The 18,337-nt window shown below is 46.8% G+C and overlaps 2 protein-coding genes across 3 annotated transcripts in view; one reads left to right on the top strand and one right to left on the bottom strand.

Annotated features, from left to right (window-relative positions):
• The window catches only part of KHK (ketohexokinase), a 12,913-nt gene extending 11,286 nt beyond the window's left edge, over window positions 1-1,627 (top strand). For both annotated transcript variants that reach the window (XM_052649583.1, XM_052649582.1), the window contains 3 exons: window positions 883-971; window positions 1,111-1,268; window positions 1,345-1,627. In XM_052649583.1, coding sequence (XP_052505543.1) covers window positions 883-971; window positions 1,111-1,268; window positions 1,345-1,430 — 333 coding nt within the window. In that variant the 3' untranslated portion in view covers window positions 1,431-1,627. The remainder of the gene's footprint in view (window positions 1-882; window positions 972-1,110; window positions 1,269-1,344) is intronic.
• Window positions 528-18,337, bottom strand: CGREF1 (cell growth regulator with EF-hand domain 1). The gene is made up of 6 exons (XM_052649585.1): window positions 18,266-18,337; window positions 5,923-6,013; window positions 4,817-4,882; window positions 4,669-4,739; window positions 4,405-4,529; window positions 528-3,918 (listed from the first exon to the last, which is right to left on the bottom strand). The coding sequence occupies exons 2-6, from the start codon at window positions 6,000-6,002 to the stop codon at window positions 3,472-3,474; spliced, it is 789 nt and encodes a 262-aa protein (XP_052505545.1). The 5' UTR covers window positions 6,003-6,013; window positions 18,266-18,337; the 3' UTR covers window positions 528-3,471.

Here is an 18,337-nt window from a genome sequence, read left to right as displayed (position 1 = left end):
GTACAAGGCCAGGACAGCCAGCCACAGGGCCAGCCTCTCCTCAATGGGCCTCCTGTCTTTTCCTTTAGAAGGGAAGAATGAGCCCGGCTGGTTCTGAGCTTCCTGCCCTGCCCTGCCCTGCTCTGCTCCAGGGCCAGAGCGCATCAGAGCAGGTGAAGATGCTCCAGCGGGTAGAACAGCACAATGCCTTCCAACTATGGGGTGGGAGCCACTAGGGGGTGAGGGAGGGTGGGAAGAGGACTTGCCCATGTAAACTTGGAACATAAATGGAATCTGGGTGATAATCCTAGCACCATAGGAAAGCAGGTTGGGCCCTTGGCTGCACATTAAAAAATGTGGATGCCTTAACTCCACCTTCTTTTTTGTTTTTTTTTTTTCAATTTGGTTGATAGAGGTGGAGCCTGAAGTATTTTTAAATAAAACTCCTTGGTGATTCTAATGTGTAGCTGGTGTTAAGAAAGCTCTAGAACCCCCCCCCCCCCTTTGTTTTAAAGATGAAAAAATCAGACTTAGAGGGCACAGTTGTAGGAGGAAAGCCAAACAAAACCAAAACCCTCCTCAGAGCCGTGATTTAACCCGCTTATGGTAAACTGCACCCCAAGATGGCGCTCAAGACCCACCCTGGGTTTTCAATTGTGAGGAGATTCGTTGATCTTAGAACAAATAGGCTGGGACTTTTGTGTCACAGCTTACATGGCTGCTTTCCAGCATATCTTGAGCGAGTGAGAAAACCTTTCGTGAGGTACAGCGGGACGCTACCTGAGGGCTTAGGCGGCCATGTTGGAGGAGCAGCGTTATAATATCAATATCAGGCAGCTGCTGGTATGGGACAGCTGGGGCTAGAGCTCAGATGACCATCAGCCTGTCTTCCACTGCCCACAGGTGTTTGTCAGCAAAGATGTGGCCAAGCACTTCGGGTTCCGGTCAGCAGAGGAGGCCCTGAGGGGCCTGTATAGCCGCGTGAGGAAGGGGTGAGCTCGCAGAAGCCAGGCCGCGCCCCGGTGTGGGTGTGAGGGGTGAGGGAGCCTGGCATCCAGGGTCTGCCCTGGGAGGGGGACAAGGCTGGGGCCAGGGCTGGGCTAACAGCTCCCTGAGTGGAGGGTGTCGCAGGGCCACGCTGGTGTGTGCCTGGGCGGAGGAGGGCGCCGACGCGCTGGGCCCTGATGGACGGCTGCTCCACTCCGACGCTTTCCCACCGCCCCACGTGGTGGACACTCTGGGGGCCGGAGACACCTTCAACGCAGCGGTCATCTTCAGCCTGTCCCAGGGTGAGTACCCCAGCAGGAGGCACAGGGCTGGGGCCCGGAAGACCCGGCTGACCTGGCCACTCGTCCCTCTCTCTAGGGAAGAGCATGCAGGAGGCTCTGAGGTTCGGCTGCCAGGTGGCTGGCAAGAAGTGCGGTCTGCAGGGTTTTGATGGCATCGTATGAGTGCCCTGTGGCAGTGGGCACCGGCTCACACCCTGCCCCAGGCTGGCGTCACTGGCTCCTGTTGCCTTCTCCTCTGCGGCCAGCCTGGCATCGGGCTGCCCTTCTCCCTGGGCCGATCTGGGCTGTGGGAGGGCTCCACCTGTGACCTGGCATCTCACTTGGCAGAGTCGCAGAGCAAATAAATCTTCCCAGAGCCAGCTTCCTCCTGGCAGTCTGTGGGTTTTCAATGACTGAGCTGCTCTGGCTGGGGATTCCAGAGGTTTTGATCCAACAATCCTTCACCCTCTTTTTCTCTATTTCCCCAAATTCACCTCTTGTCCAGGCCCAGAGGAGGGCCTGCAGAGACCAGAGCATCAGGAAGCGACCCAGGCTTGCCATGAGCTGTGCCCTTGCTGGAGGCCCAGGTCTTCCTGGTGAAGAGCAGCTACCAGTACGGGTGTCAGTGCCCAGGAGGCAAGGATAGAGGGCCTGACTTGGAGCCTTCCTAGTGGGAGGGGAGACTTAACCCCTTGCACCCCAGGGAGCCTTCCCAATAACCACAAGCCATGAGACAAGCTCCTCTGGGTGCTGGTGCTGTCACAAGACTCCAGTGGCCACAGGCACGTCCACGTGGCTGAGCCAACCTGACAGGCCAGCAGGCAGGGAGCCTACTCTGTGGTTTGGTGGAGCCTCTGCAATTCAAAAATATCTCCCCAGTAACTGCCCCGAAGCCCCACTCTGGAAGTTTCCTTGGAGTCAAGACGGTGCCTCGGCCACAAATGTGACCCAGGATACAGTGGTGCCTTCCCTGGGAGAGACCCAGACTGAAGGCATGTGGGAATCAGCAAATGCCCATGTGGGAGTTGGGGCAGCAGGGTGAGGCCATAGAATGTGATCAAAGGTATGGGTTTTAGAGTCAGACAGACCTGAATTCAAATCAGCCACTAATTACCTACGTCACCTTAGGTATGGGTTTCCCTGATAGCTCAGTTGGTAAAGAATCTGCCTGCAACGCAGGAGACCCCGGTTCAATTCCTGGGTTGGGAAGATCCCCTGGAAAAGGGATAGGCTACCCACTCCAATATTCTTGGGCTTCCCTTTTGGCTCAGCTGGTAAAGAATCCGCCCGCAATGCGGGAGACCTGGGTTCAATCCCTGGGTTGGGAAGATCCCCTGGAAAAGGGATAGGCTACCCACTCCAGTATTCTTGGGCTTCCCTTTTGGATCAGCTGGTAAAGAATCCGCCCACAATGCAGGAGACCTGGGTTCAATCCCTGGGTTGGGAAGATCCTCTGGAGAAGGGAAAGGCTACCCACTCCAGTATTCCGGCCTGGAGAATTGCATGGACTGTATGGGGTTGCAAGGAGTAGGACACGACTGAGTGATTTTCACTTTCACCTTGGGTATGTTACTGAATTCCATCTTCCCCAATTTCCTTATCTGTCAAATAGAGATCATTCCATCTGGTCATATAATTATGGTGAGGATGAAATCACCATCTATAAAATGCCCAGCACGATGCCCGGTGTGCACTAGGCACTCTGTAAATGGCAGTTATTATTAATATTTTCAGGGGTGGGGAGCAGATACAGGGTGATGGAGCAGACCTGCCCTGAATACAGGAGGGTGTGTTGGTGGTTGGGCCCTGGGGAGAGGCTGGGCTCCCTTCCCCAGTTGTCTGCAGCTGGCTGTGGCCTAGTGCTGAACTCTTCTGTGTCTCGTCTGGGAACACTGGGTAAACTGAATTCCTGCCCTCCCAAGAGGCCTGTCTGGTCCCTGACCCCTGCAGTCTGAGGCCAGGGCATGCTGGGCCAGAGGATCGATGGCCCAGGGGGATGGGTTCATTCAGTTCTTTATTGGTCATCTGGTCCCTAAAGCTGCCCTTCAACTTAGGGTCTCCCTGAACTGCACAGACTGAACTGAACTGCACAGAAAGACCTACCACCTACTGGGGCCAAGGAGGGGGCACAGAGGTGGTAGTCATCCTAATATACACACCCTACCCTTAGAGCTTATGTTCCAACACTGAGACTTCTAGTGGTGCAAACCTGTACCCTCAAGGTTTACATCTCACTATTCTCCAGTTGAATAGCATGAATCTCAAGCTCATTTGGGGCGTTCTTAGACCCCAGTGTTTCTCCTAGAAGTTCTTCTGCTCTCCCTCCAGCGTCCCCAGTCTCTACCTGTCCCCCAACCTGCCCTCCAGGGCCTGGGGCTTCTCTTACAGCATCAGCCTGTCCCCCAGCCTCCTGTACAGGCTCCAAGAACTCCATTCTGGTCTCTGCCTGTCCTCCAGCTGCTTCTCCAGGACTCAGAGCTTCATATGCGTCTTGTCTCAGTGGGCTTTTAGCCAACAGAGGCTGCATCCCAACATCTTGTGGCTCCGGAGGCTCTCTGGGCTCTGTGTGCCTTGGAGCCTCTCCAGGGAAGTTGACAAGCTCTGCAGGGGTCATAAGCCCATCCCCATTCAGGTCCTGAGTCTCCAGCACCTTGTCCACTACCAGGATCACCTGTGGAAGAGTCTGTAGTGACTGGAGATGCCCCCAGGAACCCTGACCCTCCCCATACGACCTACATCCCTTCTATGCAGGCTCTGAGCCCTCTTTTTACAGGGGATTCACTATAAAAAAAAAAGTCATGATGAGAAAAACAAAAGCAGACTTCCCTGGTGGCTCAGTGGTTAAGAATCCCCCTGCCAATGAAGGGGACATGGGTTCAAGCCCTGGTCCAGGAAGATTCCACATGCCTGGGGGTAACTAAGCCCACACACCACAACTACTGAAGCCTGTGCACCCTAGGCAGTGCTCTGCGACAAGAGAAGCCACCGCAATGAGAAACCCAAAGACCACAACTGGAGAGCAGCCTGACTTGCCACAACTAGAGAAAGCTTGCCTGCAGCAATGAAGACCCAGTAAAGCCAAAAATAAATAAAATTAAAATAAACCCCAAAACCCCAAGGAGCTGGGTCTTCTTCATGGAGAAGAAGAAGGGCTTACCGGGTTGGTGGTGGGAGAGTCAGAAGCTCCAGGGGCCAGAGCGGCTGTCAACATGGACAGCAGCTCCAGGCCATCCAGCTGTCCACTCTGGTCGTAGTCGTGGAGAGCAAAGAGGTAGAGGAGAACTAAGGAAGAGAAGCTGGATCAGAAGAGGCATCAGGGGACAGCTGGATCAGGCAGGAGTCACGGGATGGCCCGACGTCAGTCCCAGCTCTGGTTGCCCTGAGCCTCCCGTCCACTGGCCCCATCAGCCCAGCCTCTTACCCTGCTCTCGGCTCATGTTCTCTGGCTCCTCTTCCATCCTCTCTAGTCCCTTTAGGTAGCTCTGTAAAAGTCTGGCAAAAAAGTGGAAAATCAGCCCACTAGACACCAGTCTGCAGCCCCAGGCCTGGCCTCACCCCAGCCTACTCACCGAAGTTGCTCCTGGCCTGGCTCGAAGGGGTTGGGCAGAGGCAGATGCTGTGCTTCAGGGTCCAACCTGGAGAGGGAGGGAAGGACTGGCCTTGCAAAGAGCCTCCCCAAGGGCCCAGCCTCATAGTCTTGTCTCCCAAGCTCCTGATAGAGATCACCTCCCAGGCCCAAAAGGAGCTGCTTCTCCGGGTCCCCAAAAGCCTTGGGGGGAACCTCAGGAGCACGACCTTACTCCCCAGATTCTGCCTTTGCAGATTTCTACCTTAGAGGTTAAGTGAAAATCCAAATAAAATATCTGGTTAGGTGGTGGCTAGAGGAGGCCACACCCAGTAGACACAAGGTAGTGCTCCAAGGAACCAGCACAGTGGGCGGCAGGACGATGTGGATTGTGGCAACTCTTTTCCTGTGATGTTGGTTGCTAAGGGACAGGTCTCTAGCTGAGCCCTGGTACTGCCCAGTTTTATATAGACCCAATGTGCTCCATAACACAAAATGGACTCTTTTCACCCCCCACGTTGAGGCGTAGACGTTGGTCTTAGAGTTTCAATCTGCTCAAGGGTTTTTATAACGCTCAAGATTTTCTCTTAGTTCTGGACGGGGATCCCTGTTTGCCCAAGTCACTCCAGACGTGTGATGTCAGAGAACTGTCAGGAGCTGTTACAGGAACTTTTGTCACTGCTGCCAGCCCTCGCCGCTGCTCATGTATCCATCCCCTGACCCCAGCCCGCATACCCCCTGCATAGTATTAATACACAAAACCTCGAAGAAGATACTCGAATAAAACAGAAATGATATACTAAGGATCTCTATTTCTTTGGAGCTTCCACTGTAAGAAGCTCCTGATAAGGGCAGCCCCTTCCCAAGCACATAACCTCACACCTCATTGGAAACGAGCTCCCAGTTCCAAGTGAATCCAGAAAACAGGTGTTGATGCCCACTTTGGAGAGGATACTCCGACAAGCACAATGCAGTGGTTGAGGTGGTGGGGATGACACAGAAGTCAAGGAGCATATACCCACTCTCCCAGATTCCAGAGGGGCCCACACTACACTCTCTGAGACTCCCCCCTGCTCCCGGCCCATGGCTCTGCCCTCTGAATGCCATTACCTCATGGTGCCATCCTTGGGAGCAGCCTGACTCAGGGGCAGGAGCAGCAGCAGTAACGTTCTCATCATCACAGGTAACATCCTTCCTATAACTGGAAGTAGGAACAGGAATAGGGAAGCAGAGGGAAGGGGTCTGCCACATAGCGGGGATGGATGGATTAGACAGCAACGCCTCCCTCTGCCTCTACCTGCCATCTAGGGGACAGGACTCCTGCACAGGGAGGAGCCACACAGGACGTCAGCCATCCCCAGTAAATCTTATTTCAGATCCAGCACATAGAGGGCATACTGCAGACCTGTGTTGGGAGAAGCCAAGCTGCAGACAGGAGCCTCTCCCTGCACCCCACTCCTGTTCCCCCCAGAGAAGTGCGTGCCCAAGTCACTCCAGACTCATGATGTCAGAGAGCTGTCAGGAGCTGCTATAGCAACTTTTGTCACAGCTGCTAGCCCTCACTGCCGCTCCTATAATCATCCCCCACTCCAGCCCGCATACCCCTGCAGAGTATTAATGCACAAAGCCTTGAGGAAGATACCCAAATAAAACAGAAACGATATGCTAATGATCCCTATTTCACAGGTAACATTAATGGGTGGCTGGGGAAGTGCTCAGAGAAGTGCAGTTTTAAGCATGTCTGATTTAGTTCAGTCCAATTATTTTACAGAGTCGCTTCAGTCGTGTCCGACTCCGTGTGACCCCATAGACGGCAGCCCACCAGGCTCCGCCATCCCTGGGATTCTCCAGGCAAGAACACTGGAGTGGGTTGCCATTTCCTTCTCCAGTAGTTCAGAGAGGTTAAGAAAAAGGCCAAACTAGACATGCCAAGAGTGGGACTTCCCTGGTGGTCCCGTGGCTAAGACTCTACCCTCCCAATGCAGGGGGCCTAGGTTCAATCCCTGGTGGGGAACTAGATCCCATCAAGCCACAACTAAGAGTTTGCATCCTGAAACTAAAAGATCCCACATGCCGCAACGAAGACCTGGTGTAGCCAATTAAATAAATATTTTTTAAAAACGAAATGCAGAGAGTCACAAAAAGCCTTAAATAGGGAGGGAAATAAATTGTTTGCATTTATTAAAAACTCACTAAAGAACAAATCAAAAGAAACTCAAGACTCTTTGAAATAGGTCAACACTCAGGTAGGGCTTGAAAACACAACAAATCAGGGTCAATATAACAGTGGTCCCAAGAACTGCTGTTTACTAAATGCAGTTGGGGAAACCAGATCTCAGTAGAAAGGAAAAAAACAAAAACAAAAATGTTCTTTTAGGCCTACATTGTGTAGGTCCATTGGCAGCACAATCAACTGATTAAATAAAAATGGTCAAATAGGGGATCAACCAAAGCACAGAGCAAGAAGCTTTCTCATTAGTCCCAGGATTGTGTACATATCATGGGAGTTTCTGAGGAAGCAGAAGCCCTCCAGAGCTGAGGCCTGAAACCTCAAACTCATCTCTAGGAAGACAAATCAACAGGTCCTTGATGGTCTACAGCAGACAATTAGGAACCCTCTGAAATAGTGCCCTATACTCTGGCTGGCATTGAATTTTCCTGGAGAAAGGAGCATAGCTTTCAGCCGATTCTCAAGGAGTTCCATGACCCTGACAAGGTTCAGGACCACTGCAAAGGAAGATATCATCTTCCTAAGACATCTTCCTAGAGCTGGTGAGCATCTGACCAACAGGTGGGTGATTGTGTAGCTATTACACAAATAGAGCTGTCTTGAGCATGGAAGACCACAAGTAGGTGAAGCTACTGAGAGTCATAGAAACTGTCCCCATTTTTCTATGCATAAGTTGGCCTGAAAAGATACAGTAAGTCTACATGGTTTGTTGGTGTGGCCAAGGAGATGCACAGCTGCCTTAACGCTGTTCATGGGGACTCCCCTGGTGATCCAGTAAAAGAATCCATCTTCCAATGCAGAGGACGTGGTTTTAATCCCTGGTCCAAGAACTAAGACCCCACATGCTGCGGGGCAACTAAGCTCATATGCCTCAACTACTGAGACCAAGCACAACAGAAGTTCCTTCATGCTGCAGCCAAGGCCCAACGTAACCAAAAATAAGTAAATATATAGGTTAAAAAAAAATAAGAATGTTCATGAACTTTGGCTGGCAACGTAGATCCTTGGGCTTTAGTTATTGTAGCCAGGAGAGAAGATAGGTCTTGGACCCATCCAAGGGAGACAGAACTGAGCTCTCTGTACTGCTTGGGGACCTTTAGAGGTCCTGCCACAGGGAACACACCTCAATGAAAGGATGGACTAGAAAAATATCCAGGCTTCCATGTCTGGGAGTATGAGAATAAACGTTCCAATGAAAGTAACCACAAAGCTAGATAAAAATAGAAAGTATATTTTTAAATGCATTTAGTTGGCAAGAAAGTAAGAAATACCCAGAGCATAAAGCCACAGTGGAAACAGTAATCCCTAGGGGAAAACTGTGCTTGAAGTCAACTTTTGCCTAGGGTATCTGCCAAACCAAGCCAACTGAACTTAAATTATCAGCTGAATGCTTCATGCAGTAGCAAAGACCAGAGATAAAGAATGCTTGGGCCCATTGAATGTGAAGAGACTAACAGGAGATTCCTTACATATAGTTGGGATTCAAATAGCTATCCTCTCAAAATGTAATTTATACAAAGAAAAGATTGGTTCTTTTTTAAATGCAATGAGTGAATTAAATAAATTAGACAGGTGATGTAAGAATTAGTGAACTGGAGAATAGATCTAAATAAATAGTCCAGAGTACAGTTAATTGAGTCAAAGACATATAAAATATAAAACAAAGCAGCATGGAGGAGATAATAGAGAAAATTGGATTAAAAACAGAATTTGAAGAAATAGTAGCTGAGAGTATTCTATGTTGCAAAACACTGACACTCCCATCCAGGAAGCCCAACAATCCCAGGCAGATTAAATAAACAGAAATACACATCTAGAATTGCTGTTCTGAAAAAACAGAAAACCAAGAAAAAGAGAAAATCTCAAAAGTACTCAAACAGAAAAGACAAATCACCTAAAAGGAAGCATAATTAGACAGACAGATGATTTCACAACAGCAACAGTGATGCCATCACTGACTCAGTGGACATGAGCTTGAGCAAGCTCTGGGAGATGGTGAAGGACAGGGAAGCCTGGCGTGCTATAGTCCATGGGGTTGCAAAATGCCGGACGTGACTGAGTGACTGAACAATGCACCCCTATGTTACTATGACATTATTTACTATAACCAAGATATAGAAACATGTGATATATATACATGTATATATATATATATATTTACATGTGTATACTCACACACACATACACATGATGGAATACTACTCAGCCATAAGAAAGGATGAAATAATGCCATTTGTGGCAACATGGATGGACCTTGAGGGTACTAAACCAAATGAAATAAGTCAGATGGAGCAGACAAATACCATATGATTTTACTCATATGCAGAATATGAAAAATTATTTAAAAAATAAAAATAAAATAAATGAACAAATCAAACCAAAACAAACAAATAGATCTAGAGAAGAGAACAATGGTTACCAGAGAGGAGGGGCTGGGGGAGGGTAAAGTGGATAAGGGAGATACAATGTATATTGATGGATGGAAACTAAATTTTTTTATGGTAATCCCACTGTAGGGGACACAGAGGTATAAATATAAAGTACACATAACGCTTATATAATATTATTTAAAAAAAAACAACAGTGATGCCAGAACACAGTAGTATAATATTTCAATGTGTCAAAAAGGGGTGGGGGAAATGGCCATTTTAGATTTTTATTCTCAGCAAAATTATCTTTTAAGAATGAGATTAAACAAAAAATGTTTGACAAATTTTAGATAACAAATTAGAGAATTTACCACCAACAGTTCTCTATTAAAGGAAATTCTAAGAGATATAACTCAGGAAGAAGGAAAATGATCCCAGAAGGAACATTTGGAATGCATGGAAAAAGGGTAAAAGAAGAAATCAGAATGGGACTTCTCTGGTGGTAGAGTGGATAGGAATTCGACTGCCAATGCAGGGGACACGAGTTCAATCCCTGGCCTGGGAAGATTCCACATGGAGCAGAGCAACTAAGCCTGTGAACCATAACTATTGAGCCAGCGTGCAGCAACTACTGAAGCTCATGCGCCTAGAGCCTGTGTTCCACAAGAGAAACCATCACAACAGGAAGCCAGGGCACTACAGTGAAGAGTAGCCCTAGCTTGCACAACTAGAGAAAGCCTGCTCGTAAAAATAGACCCAGCGCAACCACACACACACACACACACACACACACACACAAAATCAGAATGTGGGGAAATCTAACAAAGATTGTTAAACAATGATAATTATATTACTATATGGAGCAAAAAAAGATGGTGTGAGCTACATTATTGGACAACATTAAGATATAAGGTGAGGACAGTTGTTTGGGAAGAGAGTGGACATAATGATCAACTGTTAACTATGCATGTAAAAATTTTCTAATAACCACTAAAAGATAGAAATGAAATGTTTGACCTCAAACAAGCAGAAAAAAAAGCAATGGAAATTTTTAAAAATCATTCCAAAGGAAGGCAGGAAAACAGAAAAAAGAGAAGCTAAAAATTAATTAAATGATTAAAAAGGAAGACAGGTAGAAAGCATAAAATAAGATAGTAAAATAGATTCAAGTATATCAGTAATCATAATAAACATAAATTGTATAAACTCATAAGTTAAGAAATAGAGATTATCAAAATTACATAAAACAACATACAAATCACATGCAATTTTCAAGAGATTAAGAGATTAACACAGAAAAGTTGAAAGCAAAATGGTGGGAAAAGGATACATGAAGCAATACTAGAGAAAAGAAAACAAGCATAGCTTTATCAATATTAGAATAAATGGACCTTAAGGTGAAAAGCGTTATTATAGATAAAAGCATGTCATTATAAAATGCATGAAAATTTAATCCCCTAGGAAGGTATAATTCTGAACCTGTAGAAACCTAACAAGTAGCCTAAAAACATCTAAAAGGATAAATGGCATAACACTACACACCTATTGTTATTTAGTTGCTAAATCATGCCCAATTCTTTGTGACCCCAGGGACTGTACCCTGCCAGGCTCCTCTGTCCATGAGATTTCCCAAGCAAGTATACTGGAGTGGGTTGCCATTTCCTCCTCCAGGGAATTTGTTCAAACCCATAGTATGTACAACACCAAGGATGAACCCTATGGTTGACTGTGGACTTTGGATGATTATGCTGTGTCAATTTAGGTTCTCAATTCATCGTGTACCATTCTGGTGGGGCACAGTGATAATGGACATGGCTGTGCATGTATAGGGAATTATATGGGAAACTTCTCAGTTTTGCTGCGAACCTAGAACTGCTCTAAAACAAAGTCTTTAGAAAAAAAGCTGGCATAAACTCAGTCAGAAAAATCTAATCTGCTATTATGGGGGAGAATTTAACATATATCAAACAGTATCTGAAAGATTAAATAGACTAAAAATTAGTAAAAATGTGGACAGATGATTGGATAAAACATTTACTAAACTTGAGCTAATGGACAAATAGAGAACCCAACTCCAGTCACTTAGCAACTGCATATTCTCAACACATGTGGATTATTTATAAAAACTGAAAAGCAGAAGGCCAAAGAATGTGACTCAACGAGTATTAAAGAATCAGTTTCATACTGTTATGAGATTAAAAGCAATTACATTAGGAATCAGTAACAAAAGTGATGTAAAAAATCTCATTTAGGGAATTCTCTGGCAGTCCAGTGGTTAGAACTCTGGGCTTTCACTGATGAGGGTCTGGGTTCAATCTCTGGTTGGGGAACAAAGATTCTACAAGCTGCATAGTATAGCTTAAAAAAAAAAATCTTAGTTATATAAAAACTGTAAAAGGCACACTTAAATATACATCAGAGAAAAATATCATAATGGAAAATTTTCAGTACTTAAAATTGAATAATATTGGAAACATTTACATCAAAGCAAGATACATAGCTAAAACAGTATTACAGGGGAAATGAATTGGCTTAAAAACTTAGAAGAAAGGCTAAAAGCTAATGAATTAAGCTTCCAACTCAAGAAGCTAGTAAAAGAGAATAAACCCAAAGAAATTAAAAGAAATGAAGTAACAAAAGATACAAGAATTTTAAAACACAGTAGAAAGGAGTGTGCGTCTATCTGTGTGTGCTAAGTCACTCCAGTCATGTTTGACTTTGCAACTCCATGGACTGGACTATACGTAGCCTACCAGGTTCTTCTGTTCATGGGGTTTTTCAGGCAAGAGTACTGGAGTGGATTGCCATTTCCTTCTACAGAGGATCGTCCAAAGCTAAACAACTGTGTTTCTTCAAAAGGAGTAATAAGTTAGAAAACCTCCAACAATTTTCATTAAGAACAAAGAGAAAAGGCACAAATAAACAACATTAGGAATTAAAAGCAGACATAACTGTAGAAATAGAAGAAAGTTGTAAACTTAGCAGATATAGCCATTTTCCTAGAAAAACTTAACATCGAAACAGACATCAAAAGAAATAGCAAATTTTGTTTTGTTTTTTTGCAAATTCTAAAAGTCCTACAACCCTTGAAGAAATTGAATTAGTGAGTATTAACCTATATTGTTTTAGGAGCTATAAACTATAAACTAAAGCTATAAACCTGAACTATTTCTAGAGCAACCTGCCAATTAATTGCCATAAAACTCTGATCCAACAGTATCATCCTGAGGATTACATAAGGAAGAACACAAATAGAAAAGAAATTATAAAGATATTTATAGCTGTGCTATTAATAGTAGTCAAAGAACTGTAAACAACCTGAATGTGTAACATTTAGACAGGCTAAGCAAATCATACTATGTGACAGAGCCATTAAAAATGATAAATATTTCTAATTTGTTTTAAAGGAAAAAAATGGACATATTTGAGTATATTTAAAGTATGAACTTCTGTATTATGAAAGAGACAATGAATCAAGTTCAGAAGACAAGTGATGAAGGACTGGAGGGAACAGCGTTCAAAGCTTTAGGGTTTTCAGGATGGTGCTGTTCACCACCACTCCCAGCGGGGGCTTTGAGATGGAAATCTCCATGGAAACCCTATGGAGACTGAGTGAAAATCCAAGAACTGCAGCATTATGTGAGGGTGAGGATTAGAGAAAAGGCTCTGCCCACAGCGGGTTTATGGTTAGGAAGCAATGGCTTAGCGAGGGTCTAGGTGAGTGGACAGGAGGGCTGCCTCACCCAGTTCTTGGTACCCAGTGTGCTGTGGGTTTGAAGACAGGAGGCTGAGGGCTCCAGGCTCTAAGGTGGAAATAGGGGCACAAAATGGTTGAATGAGCCAGCTGGCCAGAAGAGGCCAGAAGGAGAATGACAGTAGGCATAGGATGCAGCCGAGGATGCCATGGGAAGCAGCAGCCCAAGTCAAGACCTTTGGTGACAAGGACCAAGGAGGTGAGCCTTCGTAGGGAAGGCAAGTGTCAATATAAGTTTATAGAATAAGGGCTAGTTTTATTCAATTCTTATATTTATTGAGCACCTACTATATGGTAGGCACTAACTTGTAAGTAAGATGATAATATTAGGTAAAATTACTCATTCTTTTTTCTCCGTAACACTTAACATATTTATGTAAATAGGAAAAGATACAAACCTTAAAACTACAATTTAAGAGAAAAACAGAAACACAGAATTGCTAAGGAATAGGGGATGTAGCCCAAAGTTTAACGGTACGGGCCCTAATCTCAGGCTGGCCTAAGTTCAAATGCAGACTCTGCAACTCACCAACTGTGTGACTTCTGTGTTTTAGAACCTTGATCTGTAACATGAGGATGACGAGAGCATCTCTCAGGGTGTGGTGAAGGTTCGATAAGACAGGATGTGTAAAAGGCAGCGCCTGGTGATATTATACAATAAGGCATTTTCCTCCCAGAAGTTTTTCTGGACTGCTCTGCAGGGGCTTCACATATACCTACCATTCTGGTCTCCCCACCTGGATATCTTCAAATTGCTTTCTCCTCCCCATCTGTTTACTGTCAGGACCTGGGCCAACAGCAGGCACAGGAATAATTTAAATCCCCCAGAGCTGCCAAAACCTATTATCCAGGCTTAATGCATTATCACCACTAGGAGTTGCCTTTTGAAAGAGGACATTTGGAAACTACAAAGAATGACTGGTGGGAGCCGTTCAGGCATAAAGGAGAAGCACCCATCAGATCCCCCTAATCCAGTCACTCATTAGGCCAACGGCGCTCGTTTGAAAGACGTGTCTACCCTCAGTGAGGGAAGGGGAGGGTGGGATGAGTTGGAAGAGTAGCCTTGGCATATATACACTACCATAGCTAGCTAGTGGGAGGCTGCTGCACAGCACAGGGAACTCTCAGCTCGATGCTCCGTGATGACCTAGAGAGGTGGGATGAGGGGGTAGAAGGGAGGTTCAAGAGGGAGGGGATACATGTATATGTATGGCACTGCAGCAAAGAACCTGCCTGACAACATAGGAGAAGCAGTTTCGATCCCTGGGTCGAGAAGACCCCCTAGAGAAGGAAATGGCAACCCACTCCAGTATTCTTGCCTGGAAAATCCCACGGACAGTAGAGCCTGGCGGGCTATAGTCCATGGGGTCACAAAACTGTCAGTCACAACTTAGCAACTAAACAACACATAGCATATTCTCTTCATTGTATGGCAGGAACTAACACAACACTGTAAAGCCATTAGACCCCAATAAAAATAAAATACAGAAAAAAAGGAAAGGGGGAAAAAAAGAGAAAAACATATCTACCAAGTCTTTCTTGTGAGAAATAGCTGAAGTCAAATTTGCCTTTCCTTGTATATGATCCGGACTTAGGAACTCACTTATAATGAACAGTGGAAATGATGCCAAGTAACCTCCAAGTCTGAGTCATAAAAGACAACAGGGTTTGTGCCTGGTTCTGGCTCTCTCTCTCTCCCTCTCTTGACATGCAGATACACCCTGAACCAATGTGGAAGAAGTCTGCTGTGCTGTCAAGACCACGTGGAGGAAGCACATAAGGAGAGGGATGCTTGACAGGTCCTGGTTGTGATTCCTGCAGCTCCCAGCTGCTCACTTCCCACCCAAGGGCCAGGCAGGTGAGAGAGCAAAACTGCAGATGATTCCAAGCCACAGCCTTCCAGCTATCCCAGCCAACACTGCCGGAGCGGAACTGAGCTTGTCTTCACAGTCCTGCCCAGAATGTACACTCACAGGCATAGTCAATGCTATTGTTTTCGGCCACTAAGCTTTGAGGCGATTTGTCAATTGTAATAATGATAGATTGGCTTCTTGGCAGTCACACAGGGCTCTGCTCTCAGAAGAGCCCTGGGCTTAGACTAAGGCTCTGCTGTCTCTGTCTTGAAATTCTCAATCTTTTCTAATAGTGGGCCCTGAAAAGGATGACCTGGTCCTGAACCCTGCCTACACGAATTGCTCTTATTCTCCTCCTCTTGGTCCTATGTGTTTGTCACACGCAGGCAACTATTCAGCATGTGCAGTGGACAGGGCTATGGCACCAGCCAGACCTAGGTTCAGATCCCAGCTGCACCACAGACTGTCCCTGTGACCTTAGGTAGGTTAATTATCCCTCAGAATGGAGATAATAATACTTACTTCACAGAGTGGATAACGAATTACTCCTTGCACAAGGAGTCTCTTATTCTTGTCCCTGTCTCTGATAGCTTCTCGTTTTAAAGAACCCTCCATAGCCACATCAGCTTCCCTGGTAACTCAGTCAGTAAAGCATCTGCCTGCAATGTAGGAGACCCGGGTTCCGTCCCTGGGTCGGGAAGATCCCCTGGAGAAGGAAATGGCAACCCATTCCAGTATTCTTGCTTGAATATTCCATGGACAAAGGAGCCTGTGGGCTACAGTCCATGGGGTGGCAAGAGGCAGATTCGAATTAGTGACCAAACTACCACAACACCCGCATCAGAGCAATCTTTTGCTGGAATTCCACTGTTCCAAAACCTTCAGTGGGTCCCTATTTCTATTATAGTTCAGTCTTCACCTGGACATTCAAGGCCTTCTCTGATCAGATATTGTGTTACCATTTTTAGACTCATCTTCCAATTTTCCATCATCCTAACATTTTGCTTCAAACAGATGGGTTCAGGAGTATGTGGAAATACTTTTCACTTTCACCTTGCAGTTCTTTTGCCCAAGCTGTTTCATCCCTTACCTGAAATATCCTGGGCCTTCCTGACAACCTTAACACTCTGGTTGCAGTTCACTTCAGAAGCAAATAACTGCAAATGGGCTTTCAGTGTCATCTCAGTAATATTCTCCTAAGTCATGCTTCCAAATGTGACATTTTTAGCCCAGATAACTCACCTCTGTGATTTAAAGGAAGCCAGACTAAGGCATGCTTCCCTGGTGGCTCAGTTGGTAAAGAATACACTTGTAATGCAGGTAGACCCAGGTTCGATCCCTGCATTGGGAAGATTCCCTGTTGAAGGTATGGCAACCCACTCCAGTATCCTGCCTGGGAAATCTCATAAACAGAGGAGCCTGATGGGCTACAGTCCATGGGGTCACAAAGAGTCGGACACGACTGCGTGACTAAACCACCAGCACCACCAGGCTAAGGCAGCTCAAGTAACATTTAATGAGGTTGGTGTAATGTGATTTCTTCATCCTTTCACATTTCTAACTATTTATTGAAGAGTTGTTTGCCATGTCCTTCTCCAGGGGATCTTCTCGACTCTGGGATCAAACCTGGGTCTCCAGCATTGTGGGCAGATTCTGTACCGTTTGAGCTACCAGGGAAGCCCTTGTAAGCAACAGAAATAAAGCAGTTATTGAAAACTGCCTGTCAAATAAATATGTTCCTAATCATTTTCTATAACTACAATGTGCTGAAACACAGTTTACCCTAATGACCACAGAAAAGCCACCACAATTATTAGAGTCGTTATATAATCCAATACAGTTATTTACATCACACGCACACACACACACACACTCACAATGACCCTCCAGTATTTGATTTCTTCAAGCCTTTGCATCGGTGCATAGGAGGAGAGCCTAGCCTTAGAGTTGAAACTCTGATCGAATCCAGTCTGTCATAGTACTAACAGTGTGATCTTGGCAGGTGTTGTGGGGCCTTCACTCTAAAAAATGAGGATAGGGACTTCTCTTGCAGTCCAGTGGGTAAGACCTTGTGCTCCCAGTGCAGGGGGCTTGGTTTCTGGGGACTCAGATTTGATCCTTCTTTGGGAAACTAATATCCCTCATGCCCCATGTGCATGCTAAGTCGCTTCAGTTGTGTCCGACTCTGCCTGACTCTATGGACTGTAGCCGCCAGGGTCCTCTGTCCATGGGATTTCCCAGGCAAGAATACTGGAGTGGGTTGCCATGCCCTCCTCCAGCGGATCTTCCCCACCCAGGGATGGAACTGGTCTCTTACCTCTCCTGCATTGGCAGGCAGGTTCTTTACCACTGACCACCTGGGAAGCCCCTCATGCCCCATAGTGAGGCCTAAAATATGCAAACTGAAAAAAGCAGGAGGATAACGGTATCTATCTGGAAGGGGCTCAGGTAGATGCACTGGAAAACGTAGGTAGAGTGACTGGCAGTGAGTATTGCTCCCTGAGGATTTCAGAGACTCTAGGATGTAGGAGAGCCTTTTCATTGCTTGACCACTTGCACAGCACCTCTGTCGATGGCCATCAGCCTCTACTGGACTTCCCAGGACAAGAGTCTGGCACCTCACAGGGCATCCATTCCATTTCCAGCTAATACTGTCAGAAGTTATTTGGAGCTCAATCTTCTGCCTTAATTCCTCCCTCCAGAGCCGCCTGTGACTCTATCACAACCCGACCCCCTCGCAAGAGAAGAGGCAGTGGCTATACAGACCAAGAAGTCCCACACCTGAGAGCTGGGCTCCCCTGCCATTGCCAACAGGGTGATAACCCTCGGTTCCTCCTTCTCCTCCTCTGTCAAATGAGGATGAAACTCCTGCCAGCCTCCCCTCCCCCCGGGATTGTCAGAGCAACGAATAAGACCAGAAGGGAAAAGCCCTTGGGGGGATGATGAACTTCACCCTCCCCACCCCCCACCCCGCCCCATCACCGCGAAGGAGCTCAGGTCTCAGGTCTCCCTTTTCAGGCCCTCCCTCTACCTGCTCTCAGGGGTAACCTCGGAGAGGCGCCCAGAGGCGGGAGCCGGCGCTCCTGCTGCGTCCGAGCCGCAAGGGATGCGGAGGCACTGCGCCTTCAGCATCCGACCCGGAGCCAGGAGGCCGCCCCCGCCCGCGGTCCAGCCCCGCGGCGCGCAGCATCGCCAGGCTGCCCGCGGCGGGGTCCCAGGCTACCCACCGGGCAGGGCTCGCACCCACCTGCGGCGGCGCCGGTCCGTCTGGGTCGTCGCTGGAGGCTGTGCGCCGCCGCCGCCGCCGCCGCCGCGCCTC

This window comes from Budorcas taxicolor, chromosome 11, assembly GCF_023091745.1.
Source record: "Budorcas taxicolor isolate Tak-1 chromosome 11, Takin1.1, whole genome shotgun sequence".
Taxonomy (NCBI): Eukaryota; Metazoa; Chordata; class Mammalia; order Artiodactyla; family Bovidae; genus Budorcas; species Budorcas taxicolor.
This window is presented reverse-complemented; position numbering and strand designations above follow the sequence as displayed.